Here is a 20,250-nt window from a genome sequence, read left to right on the forward strand (position 1 = left end):
GGCTCCACAGTACTTGAATTCTTTTTTTTTTGGCAGCTTGCAATATTTTCTTCTTGACCTGGGAGCTCTGGAAATTGTCTATAATATTCCTGGAATTTTGGATATAGGAGCCCTGATGTTGCTATCCTCTTCTGAGGGTGCAACTACATCTTCTTTGTCACTAAAGAAACTTTCTATGGTTCACATCTTTCTCTGTCTGCTCATCTTGCCCGCTTATTTCTTGACTTTTAACTCCTTCTTAAAGTGGGGCATTGCTTCCAGGCTGTACTGTCCCAAGCTTCAGGGGGTCCCAGGTGATATGATTTAAGGAGAGGCAGGTTCTCCACTCGCCTGGCTTGTGCTTTGGTCTGTAAATAATCCCAAGCCAACTTGTTAATTAACCAGTCAACAAATTTTGTTTGCAGTGGTTGTTAGCTTCAACAAGCCTGCGACCCCCCCCCCCCCCCGCCCCGGGCTGCTGCCACTCAATATTTCTTCCTGGTTCCCTGCTGGAGTCAAACAACCAAATTCAATGTCAGTTCTAGCAGAAACCCCTGTAGACTCCAACACCCCCCTCCCCCTGCAAGACATTCAGCCCTCTCACCAGACCATGAACCTAGTTCCAAAAGATGCTGGTGCTGCAGCTGATTTGGAGGCTCAGGGGTAAGTTTCTCTAGGGTGGCCTGCCTGGGGCTAGAGCTGTATCAGCATGACTGTGGGTTTTGGCTCCACTCCCACCCCAGTATAGCAGCCCCCTCCTATTGAATTTTTACGTCATCTTTGGCTGGAAAATGGTCTCAGCCCATCCTTTTGTGGGTTCTACTGCTCCAGGAATTGTCTTATGGCTTTGTTTGGAGTTTTTTGGAGTAATTGTGTCAGGAGTCTGAGAGCTTATTGCCTTTCCTCTGCCATCTTGTCTCTCTAACTCACTATTGATTAGAGAAAGGCAAATTAAAACAACTCTGAGGTATCATATCACCCCTATCAGAAATGCCAAATGTTGGAGTTGATGAGGGAAAATAGGCACATTAATGAATTGTTGGTAGAGTAATGAATTGTCCAACCATTCTGGAGAATAATCTGTAACTATGTTCAAAGGGCCATAAAACTGTGCATACCCTTTGATCCAGCAATACTGCTAGCAGGTGTATACCCCAAAGAGGTCAAAGAAAAAGGAAAAGTACAAAAATATTTATAACAGCTCTTTTTGTGGTGGCAAAGAATTGGAAATCAAGGAGATGTTCACCAATTGGGGAATGACTGAACAAGTTCTGGCATAGGATTGTGATGGAGTACTATTATGGTATAAAAATGATGAATCTCATGGTTTCAGGAAAAAAATTGCAAGGCCTATATGAATAGTTGCAAAATGAAGTGAGAATAACCAGGGTGTCATTGTGCACAGTAATAGCCATGTTGGAATGATGATCGACTGTGAAAGACTTGTACTCTGATCAATAAGCACGCATGATGAAGAAATTCTATCCACCTCCAGAGGGAGAACTGATGAACTCTTAAGTGCAAATTGAAGTATAATTTTCTCACTTTATTTATTTGGGGGGGCTTTTTAAAGTGATATCGCTAATATGGAAATGTTTTGCATATTTCACATGTATAATTGATATATTGTTTGCCTTCTTAGTGCGTGGGAGAAAGGTGGGAGAGAGGGAGAGAATTTGGAACTTAAAATTTAAAAAGAATGCAAAAAATAAATAATAAATATTTTAAATGTGGGAAGGAGGGAGGCTAAGCAATATTAGATCTCAAACTATACTATAAAGCAGTAATCATCAAAATAATTTGGTACTACAGAGTAGTCAATGGAATAGATTAGGTACAGTGTACATAAGGAAAGGAATGTAGTAGCTATGGGTTTGAAAAACCCAGTGACTGTAGCTACTGTGGTGATAGCTCACTACTCAACAGAAAACTTTGAAACCTTGAAAGCAGTATGACAGAAGCAGGGTATAGTGTAACAACTCATATCATATACCAAAATGAGCTTTAAATAAATATGTGATTTGGACATTAGAGGAACAAAGGAAAAAGTCTATGCATAAAGGAAGAGTTTTATAACAAGAACAGTGAGCATCAGAGAAGGTAAAAATGGATAATTTTGATTACATAAAACTTAAAAGGTTTTGTTACACAACAAAGGTAGCTAAAATTAGAAGGGAAACAAATTGTGTGAAAGGATCTTTGCTGTAATTTTCTCTGATAAAGGCTTTATTTAAAAGATATATAGAGAACTGATTTAAATGTGTAAGAATAATAACCATTTCTCAATTGATAAATTGTTGAAGGATATGAACAAACAGTTCTCAGGGGATGAAATCCAAGCTAGCATTAGCTAGATGAACATGTGAAAAGATGCTCCAAAATCATTAAAATTGGCGAAGCACAAAATTAATGAAACTTTGACATTCTACCTCACACCTATGAGATTTTTCCTTCCCTATTGCTGTAGAAGGTAACACTATCTTTCCAGTTCCTCAAGCTTGCATCCTAGGAGTCATCCTGCACTTCTCAGTCTCTCTTACCTCACATATCAAATCTGTTGCTAAGGCATTGATTTCACATTTGCAACATCTCTCAAGTCCCTTCTCTCCTCTGACAGCTACCACTCTAGTGCAGACCCTCACCACTTTATATCTAGACTATTGTGATAATCTGCGTGTGGGTCTATGTGCCTCAAGTCTCTCCACATTCCAATTCATACTTTTTTTTGTGGGGTAGTGAGGGTTAAGTGACTTGCCCAGGTTCACACAGTTAGTAAGTGTCAAGTGTCTGAGGCTGGATATGAATTCAGGTCCTCCTGAATCCAGGGCCATTGCTTTATCCACTGTGCCACCAACTGCCCCACTCCAATTCATCCTTAATTCAGCTACCAAAGTGCAGGTCCAATCATGTCACTTCACTTACTCAGTAATTCAAGTGGGTACCGTATCACCTCCAGGATCAAATATAAAATGCTCTGTTTGGTATTCAAAGCCCTTCATAACCTAGTCTGCTACATTTCCAGTCTTCTTTCATATTACCCCTCAACACGTATTCTTTAATCCAATGACACTGGCCTCTTTGCTTTTCCACAAACTAGATAAATACATCTCTAATAAGTTCCAGGCATTTTCTCTGGATGTCCCCCATTCCTAGAACACTTTCCCCCAACTCTACCAATTGATTTCCCAGGTTTCCTTTAAATCCCAACTAAAATCCCATCCTTTACAGAAAGCCTTTCCCAACCCTTCTTAATGCTAGTGCTTTTTCTCTGTTCATTATTTCCTATTTATCCTTTATATAGCTTGCTTTGTACATATTTGTGCATATTGTCCTCCCCATTAGCTTGTGAGCTTCTTGAGAGTAGGTTGTTCTTTTGCTGATTTTTGTATCCCCAGCACTTAGCATAGTGCCTGACACATTGTGGGCACTTCATAAATATCAATTAATTGAACACCATTGTAAAGACATAAAACTGATCAATGCAATGACCGACCATGATTATAGAGGATACATGATGAAATATGCTCCCTACCTTTTGAAAGAGAGTTGATGAGTTGTGGTATATGATGGTGTTGGAATATTGTTGTGCTATAAGAAATGACAAGCAGGATGATTTCAGAAAGGTCTGGAAAGACATGTATGAACTGATATATTGTGAAATGAGTAGAACCAAGAGAACATTGTACACAGAGAAAGCAATATTGTTTGAGGAAAAACTGAGAAATGACTTAACTATTCTCAGAAATACAATGATCCAAGACAATCCCAAAAGACTAATGATGAAGCATACTATTCACCTCCAAAGAAAGAACCGATATTTATTGAACAAAGACTGAAGCATGCTATGTTTCACTTTCTTTCATTTTTTCCTTTTATTCAAGTTTTCTTAAACAAAATGACTAATATGGTAATGTATTAGATAGTAACACATGTATAACCCATATCCATTTGCTTACTGCCTCAGGCAGGGGGGAGAGGACAGAGGGAAGGAGAGATAAAATTTGGAATTCAAAACTATAAATAAAAATGTGTTTTTTTTTTTTAAAGAAAGGGAATTGATGGATTTAGGTGGCAGATTGAGACAGATTTTTTAGAAATGGCCAATGTGGGAACTTTGTTTTGCTTGACTGCATATTTTTACAAGGGTCTTGTTTTTCTTTTTCCTTTTTAATGGCGGTTGGGTGGTGGTAAAGAGAAAATAGATTTATGTTAATTAAAAATGAATTAAAAATAAGATGCTCTTGCAGAAATGTAGTCATGTAGCAATTGGTATTTGGATGATTATTTCTGTGGTGGTATGATTATCAAGTACCCAGTTATGGTTTAGTTTCTACACATTCTGCTTTTTTCAGTTCACTAACAATACTTTAAAAAGCTCAAAAATTAGATAAAATATATGAGAAATGTTAAATGTTGACATGTTCCTTTGTGTTTCTTTTTAAAATTTTAGTCCCAGTTAGATTATTTATCATCTTTCTCTGGGTATCTAGAAATGCATGTTGTAGTGGAAAAAAATCTGGTAAGTCCATTATTCTAATTTCTTTGTTTTTCTTTTCTAACATTTGTATTATCTTATTTCTTCTCTCATCTTATTTCTCCACTTCAAAATGAATACAATCAAGTCCAAGAGACTGTTTGGAGTAAAGTTGTCTGACAGTAATATTGATTTTTTTCTATTTCTAACAAATATTTGTTGAGTGCTTACTGTGGTCCAGGTACTGTATAATATTTGTCACATATCATTCTATAATCATTCACTAATTTATCTAATAATGTATAGAGAATCAAAATACAGTAGTACACTGTTGTCCATAATTTTCTGTTCAAATTACATAATGGAAATAATCTTTTGTTAATAAAATCTAAAATTTCAGAAATTGATTTTTTTGCTTTATATTGCCAGTTTATTGAGGAATGTTTTATAATTACTTGGGGACATTAAGGATAGAAAAGGAGGATTCCAGAGAATTTTAAAACTTTTACTTCTTATGACTAGTCATTTAGCCTAAAGACAGTGAGAGGCACAGGAGGAAACATATTTAATTCTCTTACATTTTTACTTCCTAGTTATACTCTGAGTAAGGAAGATTTCTTACTCTCTAAGATATATTTCTTTAAGTAATGGTCTCATTATGCAAAATTAATTGCTTCTCCATATTTAAGATTTACATTTTGAGTCAATAGATGGTGTTTCCTTGATAATTAGTCTATTTCCTCAGGACTATTCTTCCTAAAGAAACCATATCATTACATTATTTTACTCAGACTTAAAAACCATTATATTTTTCAGTATAATTTTATGGGATCTGATGCAAACCTTGTTACTCAGAAAATTGCCATGGTTATTGGACTTGTCAGCACAGTAAGTTTTTTACCTTTTCATGTTTCTTGATGTGTGGAATTGCCCCAGGCATTTATCTAATATTATAAATTGCAAAGTAGATTCAAGACATCATTGATAGAGGGCTCTTCTGTTCCTTAAGTCTGAAAAACCATAACCTGCTGTTTTAAATAGAATATAGGGACAAATAATAAAAGCTTAATAATAATTAATTTTCACATAAAACTTTAAGGTTTACAAAATTCTTTCCTTACAACAACCCTGAAGGGCAATTATTGTATTATCTTAATTTTATAGATGGGGAAACTGATCTCTGAGAGGTTTAGTAACTTGCCAATCATTAACCAGTTTGGAAAGTGTCAAGGCAGTCTTAAAACCTAGGTCTCATGACTGCAAATATTGTGTATTCATTTATTTCATAAAATAGATACTTTATTTATGTTACTTTAGACAAGCAGTTATCAAGCAAGGTGAAGACCACAGTCCCTTGTGATTCCCAGAAACACTTTCATGGGCCTTCAAGGTTAAGACAGTTTTTGGAATAATACTAAGACCTTTTTGCCTGTTAAAATACTCCTCCCTTTTCCAACTAAATAACTATGCGAGGCTAGATTTTCTCACAAACTTCAACCAAAATAACCCTGCAACAAATTGAATTCAGAAGCAGATATGAGAATACATGTCTTCTATTAAGAAAGGCATTAAAGAGATGTGCAAAAATTTGAAAAATGATGCTACTCTTCCCTATTGCTATAGAGTGCAGTACCATCCTCCCAAGTCACTCGGGCTGACAATGTGGCATCATCCTGGGATTTTCTCATTATCTCTCAGCTCCCATATGCAGGCTCTTCCCAAGACATGTTGACTTCACCTTTGCAATGTTGAATATGCCCGCATTTATTCTCTGACACTACCACAACCCCGGTGCAGGTCCTCATCACCTCATTTTTAGACCAATGCAGTAGCCTCTTGGTAGTTCTGCCTATCTCAAGTCTCTCCCCATTCCAGTCTATCTTCTATTCAGCCACCAAAGTGATTTTACAAAAACTTAGATCCAATCCTATTACCCTTCCCTATTCAATAAATTTTAGTAGCTTTTACTTGCCTCCAGGATCAAACACAAAATGCTTTGTTTGTTATTCAAAACCCTTCTACCAGCCTCCTACATTTCCAGTTTTCAGCATATATTCTTTAATACAATGACATTGGCTTTCTGGCTGTTCCACAAACAAGACACACCATCTCCCTGGGTCCAGCATTTTCTCTGACTGTTTCCTATGCCTAGAACAACACTCTCCTCTGCTCTGATTACTGACTTCTCTGGATGCCTTTAAGTTTCAACTAAAATCCTACCTTATACATAGAGCCTTCCCCAATCCCTCTTAATTCCAGAGCCTTTCCCCTATGAATTATTTCCTATTGCTTTTGTATGCAGTACAACCTGCTTTGTTTATATTTATTTGCATGTTGTTTTCCCCATTAGATTGTAAGTTGCTTGAGAGCAGGGACTTGTCTTTTGCCTCTTTTTGTATCCCCAGAACTTAGCACAGTGCTTGACACATAGTAGGAATTTTTTAAATAATTTTTTTTTACACAGCCAAAATAAAGCTCTCTCCCAGAGAGCTATCCTTTTTATAAAAAAATAATTTTTAGAAAAGTCAAATAAGAGAAAAAATTTAGGAAAACCAATCAATACATTCCAAAATTATGACATTATGGAAAGGTAGGCCAACCAATCCATTACTGGCAGAGCTACAGACTAGCCCAACCACCACGGAAAGCAATCAGAAATCAGCAAATAGACAAAAATGTCCAGAATCCCTGACTCAAAGATCCCACCAATATATACATATGTCCCAGAGGGGGTATAGAACATCCTGCACATCTACAAAGGAATTATGGACGATGTCTTTTTGTTTCTTTTCTTTTGGTACAGTGTTATGCTTTGTTATTTTACAAAAATAATTTTTGATTGTGGCTATTCTTTCTATTTACAATTTATAATTATATGCATTATTATTTTCTTATATCTGCTTAGGCACTTTGAATCATTTCATGTAACTATACTTCTCTATATTTATCATGTTCTTCATTTCTTTACAGCATAGTGATATTCCATTACACTCCTGTACCACAGTTTGTTTAGCCATTCATTCTCTTGCTAATGGACACCTACTTTGTTTCCAGTTGTTTGCTATCATAAAAAGTGCGGCTATAAATAATTTGATCTATGTGGAACCTTTCTGTTTTTTAATCAGTGATCTCCTTGGGGCATATGTACAGCAATGCAATCTCTTGAGTCAAAGACTCTGGACATCCCCATCTCTTTATTTGCCAGCCTCCAACTGCCCTCCACAATGATTGAACCAATCCACAGCTCTGCCAACAATGCACCATTTTGCCCACTCCTCCACAATCCCTATTTGTGACTATTCCCATTTTTTTGTCACCTTGTTAATTTTTTGGGTGTGAAGTGAAATCTCAGTTGTCAAAACTATGTTTAGGGATTCTAGTGGCACTGTTAGCTGGCAAGTCTGCATTGAAATGTCATTATAAATGTAACAAGTAAGCATGTAGCTTACTTTTTATGTTTTTTTACTTTTTTTTTTAGTAGGAGTATGAATTGTGACTGCTTTTACTAAATAATGGCTGGCTACAATAATTTAACTCTTTGGTGTTACTAGGTTACTTTGGTTATTTGCAGAACAAAATTCAGAGCCAAGTAAGCTTCTGGGGATTCAGATGGATGTTGTCTGGACATCTCAGGTGGCTCTCCTCATGTAAACATCTGTATTTCTTCTAAGCCGGCTTTGGCTGGAAAATGATCTCAACCTGTCCTTTTGTGGGTTCTGCTGCTCCAGGAATTATCTTATGGCATTATTTGAAGGGATTTGGGGGAGAGCTCAAAGGAGTCACTGCCTTTTCTCTGCCATCTTGGCTCCTGTAGTAGGCATTTAACAATTATTTATTGCTTGGTTAACATGTGGGTTTGTTGTTCTTTTCAAATGAATTAATAGTTTAAAAATTTATTAGTTCTAATTCCTAATATGGTAAATATTAATATATAGATATAACAAACACAAACAAAACCCCCTTGGGATCCTTAATAATTTTTAAGAGTATAAAAACCCAAAGTATGAGACCAAATTTTTGAGAACCAGTGCTTTAGATATTTTTAAATAGCTACCATGGTACTTTATAAGATCCCCTATTTATTATTCATCTGTTTGGGCAACTAGGTGGCATACTGGATAGAGCACTGGCCCTGAAGTTGGGAGGACCCGAGTTTAAAAACTTCAGACACTTACTAGCTGTGTGACCCTGGGCAAGTTAACCTCAATTGCCTTAAACATGAGGGCCATCTCCAGTTGTCCTGATGTAAATATTGCCACTGGATCCAGATGGCTCTGGAGGAGAGAGTGAGGTTGGTGACTTTGGACAGCCTAGCCTCACTTAAATCCAATTTACTGCAAGTTATGAAATCACTCCAATGTCACAGTTTGAGAAAGAAAGACAAACAACAATTTATCAATTTACTGCATAAATGCCTGGTTTCAGTAAGGGATAGAATCAGATAACTGGAATCAGGCTTATTTCAAAAATTAATTTAGATTGGTGGTATTTGAATATATATTCCATATCTGTTCCATTTTTAGATGTATAGCTCGCTTAACTTGACTGTTGTACTGTCGTCCTTGGAGTTCTGGATAGACAAAAATAAAATTAGTACTTCTGGAGAATCTGATGAATTATTGAAGAGATTTTTAAAGTGGAAAGAATCTTATCTTGTTCTAAGGAGGCATGATGTGGCATTTTTATTCACGTAAGTATAGCACACCCTGAGGTCAACTTTCCCCAACTCCTGCTTGCATTGGTAGCCTGGATCCCCAGAAGCTTTCTCACTACTTTCCCCCTCAAGGCTCAAGGGGTAGTAGGGACTAGAGTTTTTTCTGTATTATGATTCATGTGTGCTCATCTGGTGTATTCCCCCAACTTAATTAGCTTTTGTTGTTGTTGTTGTTGATTCTATCTTACTCTTCCTGACCATTTTGGAGTTTTCTTGATACTGGAATGGTTTGCTTTTTCCTTCTCTAGTGGATTAATGCAAACAGAGATTAAGTGACTTGCCCAATGTCACACAGTTAGTGAGTTTGCAAAGTTTAATTTCAGCTCAGGTTTTCCAGATTCCAGGTCCAACACCCTATCCTGCCACTTACCTGCCTCTTACGCAAACAGAGATTAAGAGACTTGCCCAGGTTCATATAGCTTTTAGAAAGTGGTATTTACTGATTAAAATCAATTGGTCAAAACAAAAACAAACAAAAAACCCTTCCCTAAAATCTGCCATACAGGCTCCTACAAGTAGGTATAGCGTACAGGGGAAAAGAGTACAATGTTGATAAGAATTTATGTAGGATACTTTATGGCAAAGGATAATTCATAACCCCTTGTGAAAAAAAGAAGTCCTTTTTTCCCTTTGTGAAATCTTCAAGGACTTCCCCTTGGGTTGCAGCCACTAGTTCTTCATGTGTCTTCTTACTTAAAATAGATAAAATGAATAAATAGGCTGCTTCCAGTCTCTCTGAAGTCATGGTCAATACAGCAGTGGAAGGTGTAACGATTGGAGTGATGCCACCTGCTGGAGAGTTACTGTAGGAAAGTTCCACCATGAGGCGAAGGCATCTAAGCGCAAGCTATGTCACTTTTCCTTGATGTCAGGAATTGATGTATGCTCGTGGGTACTGTCTATCAAGGCTACCAGCCAATTAGCTTGGAGCTGTGTGTGCGAGTTGACGGAATGTTCCCAGTTTCACAGGAGGCTTGTGGGATGAAGGAGGGGTGGTTCTCTCTCTTTCATCAGGACTCTAGTGGCTAGTGGAGCAGGAGACGCTGCTCCCCGAGATAGACAGCTGAATCTATGCCTTTCTCTCTCTCTTCACCAAATTCTTATTCTCCTTAATAAATGCTTAAAAGTCTAAACTCTTTCTAAAGTTTCTAATTTAATGGTGACTACTCATTAGATATTTTAGACAGTATAGCTAGAATTTTAGCCCCTTACAAATGGGAGGTGGGAATGGTGGTGAAGCAACACTCTGTGGTCTCTGATTTTAGTGCAAAAGTCTGCCTCCTTAAAGCAGTCTAGAGGCTTAAAGACCCTGAAGCTTAACTGCTTGGTTGCTGGATTGCCAGATGAGGAAATAACTCTTCAAAGGCAGGGACTGTCTTTTGCCTCCCTTCCCCCATTTTTGGGGGTATCCTCAGTACCTAGCCCAGTGCTTTTTACCGAGTAGGAACTTAAATGCTTATTGAATGTCTGACTGAAATAGCTTGCTGTGTCACACAAAGACTGAAAGGTGTATCTTATTTTTTTAGTCAGTCACAAAATCTGTGCTGAGTGGCATCATCTGCTTTTAGCCAATGATCAAAGCATTTTACTCCTCCTGAATTGATCAAGGGAAGTGCTTATTTGTACCTAGTTTATAACGTCAATTAATTCAGTGTAGAAGCTGGGTCTTTGATGTTTATATTAGTTGAAGTGGGAGCAGAAACCCCAATTCCCACATATGAAAAATACCATAGCATTTCTAAGGAAGAAATAAACAAAAATGTCAGGTGACTTGACCACTGATTTTTGAAAAAAACATAAAATAATTCTTAATTAACAGCACTTTGGATTCCAAGAATTCACATTATAGTTCTTTAATTAGACAGAATTTTGCTTTAAATCAGCAACATGCAAATGAGCCAACTTTAGTCAATCAGCTTTCTGCTGTTCTTTTGAATCCAGCTTCTTCCAGGTCTTCACTTAGAGAGTCCCTTTTGCCTCTAGGTTAGAACTAGTCCAGGGCCTCAGGAGGCGGTATTCAGATCTTTGATTTAGTCTTTTTGGACTGGTTGGAAGGAGAGAAGACAGGTAAGATGTTTGGAGAGAAAGGTCAAGGGAATGTGTTGTTAGGTTATTTCGGGCATGTCTGACTTTTTGTGACCCCATTTGGATTTTCTTAGCAAAAAATATGGGAGTGTTTTGCCATTTCCTTCTTTAGATAATTTTACAGATGAGGAAACTGAGGTAGAGTTAAGTGACTTGCCCAGGGTCACACAACTAGTAAGTATCTAAAGCCAGATTTAAAGTCAGGAAGATGGGGGCAGCTAGGTGGTGCACTGGATAAAGCACCGGCCCTGGATTCAGGAGTTCATGAGTTCAAATCCGGCCTCAGACACTTGACACTTACTAGCTCTGTGACCCTGGGCAAGTCACTTAGGCCCCATTGCCCCGCAAAAAAAATAAAATAAAATAAATAAAGTCAGGAAAATGAGTCATCCTAACTCCATGACTAGCACTCTTATCTACTGTGCCACCTTGTTGCCTAAGAAGTATGTTATAAAAACATAAATTAAGACTGCTTTTATTTTCTGCAGTGGAACTATGATTTGAGGATGGGAAGGCCGAGCAGCTTCTGTGTGGTAAAACTTCCTCAGGTCTAGAACACTGTGCATGCTCTGCATAGTTGTAACCAGTTATATTACCTGTTATGTTTGTGGGGAAGAAAATCAGTCTCTTTATAGTCACAGTCCAAATTTAATTCTTTAAAAAGGTTAAGTGAAATGGGGAAAGACCCTAGACAAAATCTTGTGTTTTAACTTAATTGGACATTTTTTTTTGAGGAGGGGGGTGAGATCTGTGTGTAAGACAGCTGGTTTGATTAACATTTGAGCCAACTAAATTTTTGAGATAGCTTTGGATTCATTTCTTATAGAGCCACCAAGTGGCCATCCTAAATCTCCCCCTTCAAGTCTGCACAAAGATGTTTGTCAAAATCTACCTGAAGAAGCTCTTCTAAATTTTACAACTCTGACAAAGAGGTTTCTTCACATTCTAATTCATGGCAGTAAAAACTGGACAAAGTTATGGCAAAGATAATTCTTTGCAGTACACTGGCAGTATATCATGTGATGTATTTTATGTGATAGAATATCGGATTTAACTTATCTACTTGAGAAAGCTTCATACAAATAGAAGTATATACATATATAATGGATAGCTGATTAAGTATAGTGTTTGTTTTTTTTTAAAGTTAGGCATTAGGACCTTGACCAGCAATTAAATCTCTTTTCCTGCTGTTTCTTTGGTTAAATGAGATTAAGTTTTATATCATTGCAATTTTCAGTGACTTTTATAGGAATAGAAACTACTGTACATGAGAGTAGGGTCTACATAGATCACTCTTTAAACCTTTAGTTTAAGGATCTGTGATTGAATTAGACATTTCTTTCTATCAAAATTGATTACCTTCATGCCTAAGGTGTGAAAGCCAATGTGTATATATGTACATATGCATTAAATATGTTCCTATGTATGTATGCATGCTTGTACGTATATATGTTTCTTTGTATATAATCATCTAATGGCCAGGATTCTAATGAAGAGCTTCTCTTGTGTTAGCCAGGATACTTCTTAAACCATGTTCTGTCCCATGTAGACGCCTCACACAAAGCTTTTTCAGCCCAGTACAACTTGCCAGAGTTGCCCTCTGCTGGCCTAGCCACACCAAGATGAAGCACTGAAAGTACTTTACTGGAAGTTTTCTCTTTCATTATGAGTAATTGAAATAGAACAAAATAGAAAAAAAAATCAGTATTAATTTTATAAAATAAGAAGCATGTTTTTAGGGTTCCCTACTCCTAATCACCTATATTAACCTTTTTCAAAGTAGTTGCCAGAAGGAGCAAGAGTCCCAGATCCTGACAGCATTAACATGTTGGTGGAAAATGGTCCCTGGTCTCTCTCTGTTAAATGAGGTGTAAAGAGCAGATGAAGGAGATCAATACACCAACTTTCAGCAGCCAGAGTAGAATGCTGAATAACACTTTATAGGACCAAAAGAATCTCCAGCTAGAAGACTGAGTTTCCTTCATTTCCTTATTACCAAAAGTTTTCAAGTGCAATTGTAATTTTAAAAATATAAATAAATCAAAAGAAAAAGAGATAAGATTTTAAGAGGTTATCTACAGGGAAGCTGCTTATTTTAAATATTCTTGCTTCATATTTTCCTACATTTTATGCCCTTTTCCATTCTAATATTGGCAATATGAGTTCCTACAATTTGTTGTGCATTTTTCAGAAATGCTTCACTCTATTATTCTTATTATTTCCTATTAGAGTAACTGTGAAGTAGCTAATAATAGTAATACATTCTTTCTTTCTTTTTTTTTTTTTTTGGTGAGGCAATTGGGGTTAAGTGACTTGCCCAGGGTCACACAGCTAGTAAGTGTTAAGTGTCTGAGGCCGGATCTGAACTCAGGTACTCCTGACTCCAGGGCGGTGCTCCATCCACTGTGCCACCTAGCTGCCCCTAATTAATACATTCTTTACAAAGATATAGCCTTTCTCTAGACAGAGCTCCTTATATCATGTGTCAATAACTGCTTGAATACAGCAAAAGTAAAGAAGATATTGTTTTTTATCTTTGCAAATAAATTTAATTGTTTAATTTACAAAGTTGAATCAAAATGATTTATTTAACCTGGTTTCATAACGGGTTGATTATATAACTATGATAGGCAAAGTTGATACATTAAAATCTTAAAAATTCAAACTTCTTAAAATTAGATGTTAGTGTTGGTGAGATATTCCTAATGAATAGCTGCTGTGTCCATTTACTCTTGAGATTTTTAATTATGTAAGCTATAGCAATTTTTAATCCTAATTCATAAATCAGGAAAGAGTTTTATACCACAAGTGTGTGGCACAATCCGTAGTAGCATTTTTACAATGCTTTAAGATTTGCAAAGCACTTTACATATTTTGTCTCATTTGATACTACAGTTCTGAGAGATAGGCACCATTATCATCTCTTTTTTACGGATGAAGAAATTGAGATAAACAGAGGTTAAGTGGCATGTTCAGGTCACATAGCTAGTAAGTGGCTGAGGCGGTTTTAAAAATCAGGTCTTCTTGACTCCAGTCCTGTCTCCACTGAACCACTGTGCTGTTTTAATAGTTGTTGGGGCTAACTAGGAATTTTTATGTCTTAATATAAAAGCAAAAAAAAGAATAGAATAGATTTTCATGGGAAGAGGTTGGAGCTTAAGGAAGAAAGAAGGTAATGAAGCAAATAGTGGAGAGAAATAAAAAGGGGAGATCATGGTGAGTAGAAACAGAAAAGAGAGAATAAGTTGGCGATAAATGTATGCAACCAAGTAAAGAACAATAAAGGGAATTCTTAATGGAAATGGATGAGGGGAAGAGAGCAAATGGTTATCAATTATTGAATCCCCAGTTCAGTTTTTCAATCTATCTAATTTCAGAATTTTGTAGTCCTGAATTTTGCTCCAATCACCTGCAGAATTTCATGCCCACCTGTAGAGTAACCTGGACTTGGGGGCAGCTAGGTGACATAGTAGATAAAGCACCGTCCCTGAATTCAGAAGGACCTGAGTTCAAATCCAGATCCAAAACACTTGACACTTAATAGCTGTGTGTCCCTGGGCAGAAAGTAGACTAACAATTTGGAGTGGGGGGGGGTTCAGGAAAGACCTCACATAGGAGGTGGCACTTGAACTTTGAAGGCAGGTGGGAATTCCAAGAGGCAGAGGTGAAAAGGAAGCTTATTCTAGGCAAGGGGGACAGAGAGTATGCAAAAATGCAGAGATGGGAGATAAAGTGTAACATATGGGGAACAGGAACTAGGCTAATTTAGCTGAAGAATAGAATGCATGAAGTGGTGTCAGATTGAATAGAAAACATAGATTGTAATTAAAGTGTTAGAGACAGACCTGTAAATGCCAGAATAAGGGAAGTCACATAGTCAGACCTATAGTTTGGTGCCTATATGGAGAATGAATTGAGGAGATGGGGAAATTAAAGACAGGAAGGCCAATTAGAAATATATTCCCATGGTGTAGGAGAGGTGGTTCCCATATGAGTGGATGGAAGTTCAGATTAGGGTTTTAGGGTAGTATCCATATGAGTACAGAGAAGGAAGATGGAGAAATATAAAAGTTGAATCTATATGACTTGTCAATTGTTTGGACGTGGAAGAGTGAGGGAGAGAGAATTGTTAATGATAACTCTGAGGTGGTGATCCCAGGTGACTAGAAGGATTGTGGTGCTCTTGACAGAAAAAATAAGTCATTAGAAAGAGGGATGAAAATAATGAAATATATTTAGGACATAAGAGTTTGAGATCACAATGGAACATTCAGGTAGAGATCTTCAGTAGGTGCTGGTGCTGTTGGCCTGGAACTCAGTAGAGAGATGAGGGCTAGAGGGTAGAGTTTGAACTTTCTGTGTTGAGATGATAATTGAACCCATGGAAACTAATTATGGCCCAAAAGAAAAAGAGGAGAAAGTCCTGAGCTGTATTCATTCATAGCAGTAGTATGTGTATGATGATCACAGGAACTGAGAAGGTGCTATATCATACAGGTAGGAGAAGAATGAATAGAGAGTAGTGTTACAAAAACCCATCAGAGGAGAGGAGTGGAAGGTCAACAGTGTAAAGATCACAAAATTATGGAGACTGAGAATTGGTGAAGAACCATTGGACCTAGCAATTATAGATCACTTGTAACCTTGTAGAGACCAGTTTCTTACTTTATTTCCTAAGTATCCCACACTATAGCGTTGGGGCCAACTTGACTGAATAGGAGGGGCTGTATTATGTATGTCTCTCTCTGTATAGTAACTCCTATGAAAAATAATTATAACCGGGCAGCTAGGTGGCGCAGTGGATAAAGCACTGGCCCTGGATTCAGGAGAACCTGAGTTCAAATACGGCCTCAGACACTTGACACTTACTGGTTGTGTAACCATGGGCAAGTCACTTAATCCCCCATAGCCCCGCAAAAAAAAAAAAATTATAACCAATATTTTGGTTGGGTGGGACCCAGTGATTCTCCCATTCTTTCTTAGTCCTTTCTCCCCCGCCTCCTTCCCCCCCTCCCCCCAACAAGTTCTCCTCTTGAAAGTGGGATTCATCTGGGTCTAGGAGTCTTGGGTGGAGACAGATCTGTTTATAAAGATGACTGAAGGTCTTTACTGATGAGATTTATCCTGTACCAAATCACACCTATGTGCGCCCATAAGCTTGGGTGGACGTCTGCATTCTTTCTCTGATGTCTTCTTTTTTTTTTTTTTTACCAAGATTTGAGTGACCTAAGTGTATTCCCCAGACTTAATTTTAATATAACACACCTTTAATCATGTCAACCAATTAGATTTCATTGCTATGTGATGGACTTCCTACAGTTAGAAGGGCATATAAATTGTGACCCTACTGCCATTATGGATCTTTGATCTGAAAGTGATGGTCATAGACCACCCTTTTATTACTAACCTGCTGGCCTATTAACAAAATGATTAAATTACCGAGAAACTATATCTCTCATATTTTTAATCATCACACTTCCATTGAATGTCAGCAAGTAATTTCTAATTTGGGTTTTATTATTTTCAGGTAATAAACCTTCTCAAATAGAAGATAAATCTCATTGGTGTCTTCCCTCCAACTGTGCAAATTATAGCCTGTCCATTCATGCCTATCCTGTGCAACTCTTGTCCAGTTCTCAGGTTCACCACAGAGGGTCCACATAATATACCAGGAGTATTTCTCAATTTTCTCTAACTTCATGAGAATGCAAATGATTGCCTCTTCATTACTGTCTGAAGAATACTCATTTTAATTCTTCAGAAACTATGATGTTTCCTTACTGTGACCCCTGTGGTAAAAATTATTTGGGGTAAAGATTAATATTCCTGTTTTTAGCTAACTCATTTGGGAGGGGCCACACCTGGCCCACCCCGAGGTTATGAAGGCAGCTTTTTGAAGGACCTCCCTTTTTCGGGGAGAGGGGATTGAACGCTCCCAGAAGGGAGGCGGGCTACTTCTGGTATGTGAGCTTGATCTCGTTCTTTCTGCTTGGCCCTTGAGCTGGCAGTGTGTGTTTGTGCTCTGTTTGGCGACTCCCCTTGCAGTAGCCTGTGTTCGCTCTGTCTCGGTGGTTGGTGAATTAATGAAGGAAAACCCTAAATTCCTTTGAACTAGCTTAATTGGAAATCAGTCTGGGGTTGCATAGGTTAAGTTTAGAATTAATAATATTCATCTGTATTTCCATTTTCCTATTTCCTTATCTTTGATTTTTATTAGTTTCACCTTTGTTGTTTAATTAATTAACAAGTAATAAAATCTGATCCTTTTGTGAACTAAAGCTTAGAGGCTCCTTTCATATTGGCCTGGGAGAAATATCTATAAAAGGGCTGTTCAGAGGCAGGGGTTAAACCTTAAAGGTCCCTCATATTTCCGGGACCCCAATATTAAGGAGAGTCACCCAAATAATGCTCAGTATATCAAATTTTGGCCCTCACACCCCCACAAAGTTCTACTTCATTTTCTCATTATGTGTGGAAGTGACCCTGGGCTATTGAAGGTTTACCAATGGGGCAAAAGTTTTAAAAGGGTCTACCATGCTAAAAAGGCTTCAGGTATGGTCCTGGCAAGAGAATGAATCTACTTTCCAAATATCAGCCTAAGCATGAAGAGGCTCATCATATTAGTAGTCTAGATTCTTAAGTGGTGGGCATGTTTTGGGCCATGACCATCCATAAAATAATAAATCTTCAGTTACTTTAAGTTGTTCCCTCTTTTTTACTCTCTTGTAAGCTGTTTCCCCTTATTCATATATTCCTTCTCCCTCTCTTATGTGAATTTGTATTTTATTTTACATTTTAAATGAGGCAGAAACATTAGGACAACTTTGTGTTAGATGTTGACTGAGAGGTACTTTGAAAATTCTAAAAGGATAATTAGACATAGAAGAGTTCAAATAGTTATAGAAAACTGTTGAAAATGATTTTTCCCTACCTTTTTCAAAGATGAGTTTTAATATAAAACTTTATTTTTGTGCTTAAGTTATAGGAATAGATTTAAATATGTGGGAGCGACATTTCAAGGAAAGATGTGTGAAAGAAACTATGCCGGTGGTGTTGCTATGGTATGACCTTATTTAATTAATATAGTCTGTTAAAATTCTTCCTTAATGTCACATTAATGTATTTAAATATAATATGCAATTGATGCCTTGAAGAAGCTTTTTCTTTGTTCTTTCTTTACAGGTAAAGTGTTTAGAGCCATTAAGAAATATTTTGTGCCAAACAGAAGGGGAATTACTCAAGGGTTGGGCTTGCCCACTACAGCATGATTAGGTGTGAAGCAAGGTTGTCTGTTATGACCAATACTATTATTCAACATTGTACTAGAAATGCTAGCTATAGAAATGAGAAAAGAAAAGGGAATTAATGGAATAAGCATAGGTAAAGAGGAAAGAAAATGATCATTTTTTGCAGATAATAGTAACTTCAGCAAAGTTGCAACATATAAAGAAATCCTCATGAATAGCCCACATTTTTGTATATTACTTAACAAAATCTCACAGAAAGAGATAATTCATTAAAAACAACTACAGGCTTTTAAAACTCTTTGGGAGTCTACCTGCCAAGATATATGAGCTTGCACACGTGCATATACACACATATGCATACATACACATATGCACACACATAGAGAAACTTTATGAAGACAATTATAAAACACTCTTATACAGAGTAGGCCAAAAGTCACAAATACTTAATAACTCCTTTATTTAAAAAATTATAACACCATAGCATCATATAGGAATATACCATATTTAGGAAAGGAATTTATATTATGTGTGAAAAATAAAATCTCATAAATGGAAAAAAGAAAAAAAATAATTTTCAAAAATTATTAAAACATCACTCCCCTTCGTGACTTTTGATCCACCATGTACAAATACATAGGGGTCTAAATAATTAGAGAAATATTAATACCTTGTGGGGATGTCAAGTTAATATAATAAAATGACAATATTACATAAATTTGCTTATTCAGTACTATACTCATCAGATTTCAAAAGGATTACTTTATATACTAGGAAAAAATAACAGAGGAGTCAGTGAAAAATGGAAAGGAAGGAGGTGTATCAGTACTTGATCTCAAACATCATGCAAAACCATAATTATTAAAATAATTTGGTATTAGATGAGAAATAGAGAGGTTGATCAGTGGATTAGAATAAGCACACAATATATGAAATCAAATAAATACAGTAACCCACTGTTTGAGAAACCCAAAGATGCTAGCAGTTGGCATGAGAACTTACCATTCAACAAAAGCATTCAGAAAACTGCAAAACAAACTGGCAGAAACTAAGTGTAGAACAAAATCTCACATTGTACACTAAGTAAGCTCTAAATGGGTACATGATTTACACATAAATGGTGACAAATTAGAGGAGCATGGAAGAAATTACTGTTATATCCATGCACAATGGAAGAATTTTAGGACCAAAGAAGAGAAAGAAAAGTTCACAATGGGCAAAATGGACAATTTTGATGATACAAAATTTAAATGTTTTTTCACAAACAAAACCAATATAGCTAAAATTTGAGAAGTAGGAAATCAAGAAAACATTTTTACAGCAGGTTTCTCTGATAAAGTTTTCAAATCTAAGATATGTGGGAAACTGAGTCAAATTTACAAGAATAAGCCATTTTCCAATTGATAAATGGTTAAAAGATACAAATAGGTAGTTTTCAGAGGAAGAAATCCAAACGTTAAATGGCCATATAAAAATCCTCTATATCAATAATTAGAGATAGGCAAATCAAAACAACTCTGAGGCATCACCTTATACTTATCAGACTGACAAAGTTGACATGAAAGGAAAACAAAAATGTTGGAAGGGATCTGGGAAAACAGTACACTGATGCACTGTTGTGGAGTTATGAATTGATCTAACCATTCTGGAAAACAATTTGGAACTATGCACCCTAAATCTTTTCAACTGGATATACTTTTTGGCCCAGTGATAACACTACTAGATCTATACTCCTAAAGAGATCAAAGAAA

General features: G+C 36.7%; 1 protein-coding gene across 1 annotated transcript in view; it reads left to right on the plus strand.

Annotated features, from left to right (window-relative positions):
- LOC122739252 (disintegrin and metalloproteinase domain-containing protein 2-like) overlaps nt 1-20,250 on the plus strand; it is a 117,977-nt gene that overhangs the window by 43,788 nt on the left and 53,939 nt on the right. Inside the window, exons 10-13 of the mRNA XM_043981060.1 lie at nt 4,430-4,498; nt 5,270-5,341; nt 8,977-9,143; nt 18,232-18,313. Coding sequence (XP_043836995.1) covers nt 4,430-4,498; nt 5,270-5,341; nt 8,977-9,143; nt 18,232-18,313 — 390 coding nt within the window. The remainder of the gene's footprint in view (nt 1-4,429; nt 4,499-5,269; nt 5,342-8,976; nt 9,144-18,231; nt 18,314-20,250) is intronic.

The sequence above is a fragment of the Dromiciops gliroides genome, chromosome 2, assembly GCF_019393635.1.
Source record: "Dromiciops gliroides isolate mDroGli1 chromosome 2, mDroGli1.pri, whole genome shotgun sequence".
NCBI lineage: Eukaryota > Metazoa > Chordata > Mammalia > Microbiotheria > Microbiotheriidae > Dromiciops > Dromiciops gliroides.